This window comes from Diaphorina citri, unplaced genomic scaffold (assembly GCF_000475195.1).
Source record: "Diaphorina citri unplaced genomic scaffold, Diaci psyllid genome assembly version 1.1 scaffold272, whole genome shotgun sequence".
Lineage (NCBI taxonomy): Eukaryota > Metazoa > Arthropoda > Insecta > Hemiptera > Psyllidae > Diaphorina > Diaphorina citri.
In genome coordinates, this window is record NW_007377709.1 from 1 (window position 1) to 8023 (window position 8023).

An 8023-nucleotide genomic window follows, 5' to 3' on the forward strand; every position below is an offset into this window, starting at 1 on the left:
TTTTAAAATTTTTTTTTTTTTTTTTTTTTTTTTTACACTTCTAAAACGACCAAACCAAACGAAAAATGTGCAGAAAAAAAAAAATATCGAAAACTATCGATAGTCAAGCCTCAACTATCGATAGTGCTATCGATAGTTCTCCTCCTCTAATCTGAATGGGTGACTGTCTGAATTAACACGTGCTGCTGGATCAGCCTCGTAATGGTGATTGAGGAGCTGGTCTATACGTATACCTACCTACCTACCTACCTACCTACCAGTGAAAAAGGCAAAAACTTAAACAGCAAACAGCTGTCTTGCAAATGCAAAAAAAAGCAGCTAGTAAAGACTTTGGTTCCCATGTAGGGTACTTACCTAAGTACAGCATGAAGTACATGAGTAGACCCAGTAGAATCTGCATGTTGAATAACACTGTAGTCCTGTACTATATTCCAATACAGGATCCTACAAACGCAGGATACTACTATAGACCACTTCTAATAACTATTGGGTACCTAACTCATTCCCAAACATAAAAAAGAAAAGAAAAATCCTTCGAGATGATTTACTTTCTTATTAATCTAAATCTATCTATCTAAATCTAAATAATTACTTGCGGTGAAACTGTGAGATTCATCCCTTCTTCACATGTTTTGTGTAGGTATATCACAGTAAAAAGTGAGAAGTGCAGAGTTGTTTGTGGATGGGTAGGACTTAGATTTGCTGAAAATATTTTCCTCGTAGGGATGAAGGGAGTGCAATAAAATACGATCCCCTCTGATACAAACATAGGTACATAACTCAATAATGTTCGGATATCAGCTAATTATAATAATACCTATCTACATACATATGCTATCTAAGCCTGGGCATTATTCAAATTGAAATAATTACATAGGGCCGGCCGTTTTCATTCCCCCTCCCTCCTATTGCTCAATGTAAAGCAATTTTATCTTTCATTTCCTTTGTCTCTCTCGTTCTCTTCCCCTCTCTCTTCCCCTCTCCATCCTCTATCGTAACAACCTTAATACCCAATAGGTAATACTATGTTGAACACAACCCCCACATGTGTTATTTCAAACCGCCATTTTGTCTGCCTGCCTATGTTCTCCTACCTGACGTTTGAAACCTTTTAATCCCTCTCTCTTCCTCTCTCCATCCTCTATCGTAACAACCTTAATACCCAATAGGTAATACTGTGTTGAACACAACCCCCACATGTGTTATTTCAAACCGCCATTTTGTCTGCCTGCCTATGTTCTCCTACCTGACGTTTGAAACCTTTTAAAACTGGAACGTTCCTTTTTTCACAGTAGGTGCTCTTGTTGTGTGGGTTGTGTAGGTATGTCAAGTGACAATTTTGTTGTGAAGTAGAAGGATGAAATGGCTCCCAAATTGCCTGATTCTGAACTGAATCCCTTTCTTTAGAAGCCCAGATAGGTACTTGTTACAAATGTCATACCTCGATAGATATACTAGGTACGCTAAGTTTTATGACTTGGACTCGAACCCACGTCTACCGCGGTAACCACTACATTACCGGAGTTGGTCCCAGATAGAAAACTTCAAGGGTAAAAACTTAAAAGACATCACACACACTTTCAACGGAGGCAGAGAAAACGGGGCCAAAAACTCGAACCCTACCACACCCCAAAAAATGGGGAAAACGGCGTCCCCTCCCCACTTGCCTTTTCATCTGGCTGAATTTTCATCGCGCGACGTTTTTCCGTTTCTTTGCAATTTTCAAACTTTGGTTGTTCTCTCCTCTCAGCTACATTGCCGTCATCGTTCCGGTGCAAGTCGAAAGCGTGCGCGATATCTTTACGTCATTTCCGAGAAAAATAATACAATAAATGTTTTTTGAGAAAAAAATTGCGTGTTTTTCTTTTCGATTTGAAAACAGTTCCATCATATTTTGTGGTGAAAATTTGAAAGTACTTTATTGGGATTTGAAATAAATTTATTTGTGAAAGTTTGCTTCAATTTTTTTTTTTCCTTTTTCATGACAGGTATTACTTATTGAATATTTGTTTGTGATGATTGAATATTTCAATTTCAAATCTCTTGAGCTTTTATTTCAAAATATATTAAAAGTTAACTACCTCTCTATATCTAATAGGTACATTATCATTACTATTTCCATGTTTTACATCCTATTGGTCATGTTCGTTATATCATGTAATTTGATGACTGAATGATGAATCTTATATCTACGGTCCGGCACAAGTATTGTCAATATTATAGCAATACTTATCTTTACTATGAGAAAGTACTGTTAATACAATCCGCACACTATCGGTCATTTCATTTCTATGAAAAGAACTCTTCTTAATCTGGTAATTGGTAATGTCGCCATTGATTTGTGAGCCCCCACCTAAAAACGGTAAAATAAGGCTGAATTGAAACTTTTACCTACATTACATATCTACCTCTATTTACGTATCTACCTACATAATTAATTTATTAATTATGTATCTAGGTATACCTATAATCTATAGGTACTTTGAATAAAGTTCATCCCTCATTCCATTCTCCGATGCGATTTGCTTTCGTTTCATTCAATATTTGAATTATATGTATTTTCTATACCTATAATGTAGGTATTGTTCTGCATAATATTGAGGTAGATAATATAGTTTTATTATTAATCCTGACCTCATTGTTCTACACTGCATGCAGATCTATCTTCTAAATGAGCAGAATATTTCCATTGCAAATGTTTCAACGGGTTATTTCCTGGGGGCGTATTACGATGCGTCTCAAAAAGGATTCTCGTATTGACCCTGTACCTCAATGGGAAGTAATGTGTCTTGACGATCTGATGAGAGACATACTACGGGAAGGACATGTTACGACACAGACTATCTGTCTAATGTAGCAGTTTTTTCATCGCTACGAAAAAATCTGGCTTGAAAATTAAATGACTTTTTCATGGATTACATTCCGGAACTACTATTTAAATGGGTAAACCAATAATAAATCCCATTACTTTAACGTTTATCATATTTGTATTTGTTAATGAAACTGTCTCCAATATTGTTTTTCGCCACACACTTCCATATTTTTCTGCATCACTATGTAAATATCTCTATACTATTTGCAGTACTAATCAACATTGAACAGTTGTTTGCAGACAATATTAGCTATTGGGAGAACAATCACTAGCTCATTATATTTTATTTCTCTACAAACAATACAAATAGCTTGCTCCACAATACACATACACAATCCAATGTGTTAGCAACTGAATTAGAAATAAACAACGTTCCTATTATTTCAAATCCTAATGGAAACACACATTCTCCCTCGTTTAAATTACACGTATCTCGTTAGATTAGAGGTACCTAGATAATGAAAAAATATACAACTTTTGCTAATTTAAATTGGGGTTACAATCATACAATACATCATGTTAGGATAGCTGGAATACCTGGATTGTAAACAAAATAAATTCGGCAGTACCCATTTGAATATAAATAACTTCAGGCAGGTATTTTAACATTAATATTATTACCTACAGGTACCACTCTCGTAATGCCTGTGCTTAATTAACTTTGCGTAAACAAAATAAATTCGGCAGTACCCATTTAAATATAAATAACTTCAGGCAGGTATTTTAACATTAATATTATTACCTACAGGTACCACTCTCGTAATGCCTGTGCTTAATTAACTTTGCCTAATGTACTTAAAATATGATGGTTGCTATTAAACAAACTAATGACAAACGTTTGTAAAATTTAAATGAGGTTCCCATTACCTAATTAGATTAAATAAAAACAATTTATTATTATTTTAAATGCATAAACTAGGTACCTAAATAAAAACATTTACCTATAGATTTCAATTTTTTTTCGTATCTACTCAATTGAAAAAAAATAATACCTATTATCCTATATTTTACTATTTAATTCAAAAGATGATTGATTTCTATTTCTCAAAAGTACAATATATATATTGAAATAATATTATGTCTGTGGTGTTTGTGTGTTATTTCCAATTGCTTTCGGGATAAGAACTACCCCCACGAGTAGTATCCTGCGTTTGTAGGATCCTGTATTGGAATATAGTACAGGACTACAGTGTTATTCAACATGCAGATTCTACTGGGTCTACTTATGTACTTCATGCTGTACTTAGGTAAGTACCCTACATGGGAACCAAAGTCTTTACTAGCTGCTTTGTTTTGCATTTGCAAGACAGCTGTTTAACTGCTGAAGTTTTTGCCTTTTTCACTGGTAGGTAGGTAGGTAGGTATACGTATAGACCAGCTCCTCAATCACCATTACGAGGCTGATCCCATTCAGATACCAAACACGCCAACGTTGTTTCAGTAATCCGTCAGGAGTCTTATTTTGATATCCCTCTGGAAAAAGCCAAAGCGAAACTTTACACCTACCTGCGTACATATTGTAGAGAAAAATGATATTCAACCCTTCAAAAAAAAAAAAAAAAAAAAAAAAAAATTTTTTTTATTTTTTTTTTTTTAAAAATTTTTTTTTGGGGGTTTTTTTTTTGTAAAAAAAAATGTAAAAAAACATAGATGTATACTGTATACAAATCTATGAAAAAAAATATATTTAGTAAAAAAAAATTAAAAAAAAAAAAATGTTGAAATAAAACCCTGTGACCTAAATTAATACGTGTACAGTTAATAATTTTCTTTAAATTAGGTTAGGTTAGGTCTTTTTGGGGGATAAGACTTTTAGAAACAAGGAAAATATGTAATAAAAAAACTATCGATGGCGCCGACTATCGATAGTTCTCCTCCTCTAATTCAGATACCAAACACGCCAACGTTGTTTCAGTGATCCGTCAGGAGCTTTATTTTCATATCCCTCTGGAAAAAGCCAAAGCGAAACTTTATACCTACCTGCGTGCGTACATATTGTACTTAGAGAAAAATGATATTCAACCATTGAAAAAAAAAACTTCTTTTCTTCATTATTGTTTTTTAAGAACTTATTTTTGAGTGGTTATTTTTCTCACCCAAACCCAGCAGGGGGGTCCAGGGCCCCCCAGGGGGGAGGGTTAATGCATTTGATCCGTAACATAAGGGCCTAGATGTTGCGTTCTTGGCAACCGTACAAAACCCTGACAGCAGAGAATAGCACAATACAATACACCAAATACAATGGAAATGGAAGAAATGGAAAAAAGAGGAGAAGGAGAGGAAAGAGGAGGAGATGAAGGAGAATTAAGTAGGAGGAGGAGGAGGAGGAGTTGGAGGAGAAAATCTTATTACAGTGGAACCTCGATTTAACGAACCTCAGTATATAACTAAATCCTCGATGCAGCGAAGAAAAGTCGATTTTCCTTCCCTTCAAAGGCAAAAACCTCAGTATAGCGAAGTAAAAAGAATAGATACAACGAAGTAATTTGGGGCATGAGCCCGGGAAAATTACCTCAGTATAACGAAAATGATTGAATTTTAACCTCAGTATAGCGAAGTGATCTTAAGACCGAGTACAATAAATTACCTCAGTAGGTACAACGAAGCTACTCTGATTTTGACCTCAGTATAGCGAAGAAATTCGATATAACGAAATCATTACGATTTTAACCTCGATATAACGAAAATAGATATTACGAAAACTTCGATATAACGAAATTTTGGGCATTTCCCTTGGACTTCGTTATATCAAGGATACCAATTACTGTGTCGTAGCATGTCCATCGTATGTCTCATTAGAGGATATCTCTTTAGGAGCTGCTGGGGTGATACGATCAACATTCGAAATTCAGGACAAAGCATAAATTTGATTTTTCCCCCTTCTTTTGAAGAGTTTTGATATAGGGAACAAGAACCCCTGGTCTCTCTCTCTCTCTCTCTGTCTCTCACTCCCTCTCTCTCTTTCTCTTTCTCTCTCTCTATCTTTCACTCTCTCTTTCTCTTTCTCTCTCACTCTCTATCTTTCACTCTCTCTCTATCTTTCACTCTCTCTCTCCCCCTGTCTTTATCTTTCTCTCTCTTCTCCCCGAATTCCTTTTTTTTTTTTGAATAGAAAAGTAGTGAACTTTTCGGTTTCTCTCTTTATCCTCCCAATTTCTCCTTCTTTGGAACTCTCTCTTGAATCTTCTCTCTCTCTCCTAACACTTCTCTCTCTCTCCCTCCCAGGGTCGGCTTCAGATATACTGTCACTCCATTGAAATTTTTAGCTGAAGAAGGAAAAGAAGAAGAAATATATACAAAGTTAATATACCTGACTTCCTAAAAAAAATTCAAATGCTATCAATTTGAGGCGGTATAAATATTGCCACCCTCAAACTTTTGGTGCTTGGGACACTCAGTCACCCATAACTTGACCCGGCCCTGCTTTCTCTCAGGATGATGAATTGGAGGTGCTTTCTACACAATACAACAGAGCAAAGGAACAAGCAAAACTAAATGAGGGGGGGATGAAGGTTTGTATATAAGGCTAGGAGTTATAAGAGATAGCTGGGGAAGGGGAGTTATATGAATAACTTTATTTAACAGTGGAGTTTCCTTCCTCTGTACTGGTTATTGTCTCAACCCTCTTTACTTACCATTACCACTGACACTGGTTCTCCAAAAAGAGACACCTACCTCTTGGGGTTGAAACTAGAATCAATGACTTTCAGCAAATCAAAATACTGTACTATTTGGCTTTACGATACGTTACTGCTATTTAAATTTAAAGCCACGATTTTTTTTTTCATTATCCAGGTTTCCCACTTAGACAGGTCCGGCTGTATATCTATCTATCAGTTAATAAAGAGATTCTTCTCTCGGTGATTGGATAATTTCTTTACTACCCAAATCTCTCTCTCTCTCTCTCTCTTTCTATATCTTTCACAAGTCATCAATTATCAATTATTTCTCATTCCGCCATTTCTTTGTTTTGTAGAGTAGAAAATAAAACCCCTCCCCCCTCTCTCTCTTTCCCTTTCTCTTTCTCTATCTCTTTCTATATCCCTCCCTCTCTCTCTTTTTTTTATTTTTTTGTTCCAATTGCGCAAATTATTTCTTCCATTATTCACAAATTTATAGATCCCGTTTTTTTTCGTACGCTCTCTTTCTTCTTTTATTTCATTAACTTTTATTGTACATCTCTCTCTCTCTCTCTCTCTCTCTCTCTCTCTCTCTCTCTCTCTCTCTCTCTCTCTCTCTCTCTCTCTCTCTCTCTCTCTCTCTCTCAATTCCTCCCTTTCTCTCTCTCAATTCCTCCCTTTCTCTCTCTCTCCTCTTCACCTTTATCCTCCCTCCTTTATATCTCTCCTTTTCTCTCTCTCTCCCTTCCTCTCTCTCTCTCTCTCTCTCTCTATCGCTCCTTCTCCTTCTCTCCTGATTGCATTGTTCTTTGATATCACTATTTTACTTTCTCAATGCATTGGCAGCTATGTTCCACAGAGGATACCAATTACTGTGTCGTAGCATGTCTCATTAGAGGACCTTCTCGTAGTGGTAAGGATACAATGTTTCCATATCTTTAGGTGATGCTGGGATGATACGATCAACATTTGAAATTCAGGACAAAGCATGAATTTGATTATTTTCCCCCCTTCTTTTGAAGAGTTTTGATATAGGAAAAGACAATGGAGGTTATATCGTTACGAAATAAATCGAAATAGAAGGAGGACATGATAGGAGAAAGCCACAGTCGATACAAGAAGGGATCTTATCTGTTTGGTATAAAGTTCACGTCGAGTTTTTTTTTTTTTTTTTTTTTTTTGCTGAAGAAAGATGTTGCGAGACCAAATATTTTGAGAACCCCTGGTCTCTCTCTCTCCCTCTCTCTCACTCCCTCTTTTTCTCTTTCACTCTCTCTTTCTCTCTCACTCTCTCTCTCTTTCTCTCACTCTCGCCCTGTCTTTATCTCTCTCTCTCTCTCTTCTCCCCGAATTCCTTATTTTTCATTTCGTTCGCACACTAAAATAAATTAATATTTTAAAAAAAATCTCCCTGTTTCAATTTAATGAACTTACAAATTTATTCAAAGGCTCCCCCCCCCCTAGCTCAATTGACTATTTTAAGCAGTTTTGCCTGTAGGTATTATACGCTTCTTTGCAGACAATTTCATTG

At 35.9% G+C, this 8023-nt stretch overlaps 1 protein-coding gene across 1 annotated transcript in view; it reads left to right on the top strand.

Moving 5' to 3' along the window:
- Positions 1 to 3938: 3938 nt before the first annotated feature.
- LOC103506915 (T-lymphocyte activation antigen CD86-like) overlaps positions 3939 to 8023 on the top strand; it is a 257447-nt gene continuing 253362 nt past the window's right edge. The window contains exon 1 of the mRNA XM_026821898.1: positions 3939 to 4119. Coding sequence (XP_026677699.1) covers positions 4074 to 4119 — 46 coding nt within the window. The 5' untranslated portion in view covers positions 3939 to 4073. The remainder of the gene's footprint in view (positions 4120 to 8023) is intronic.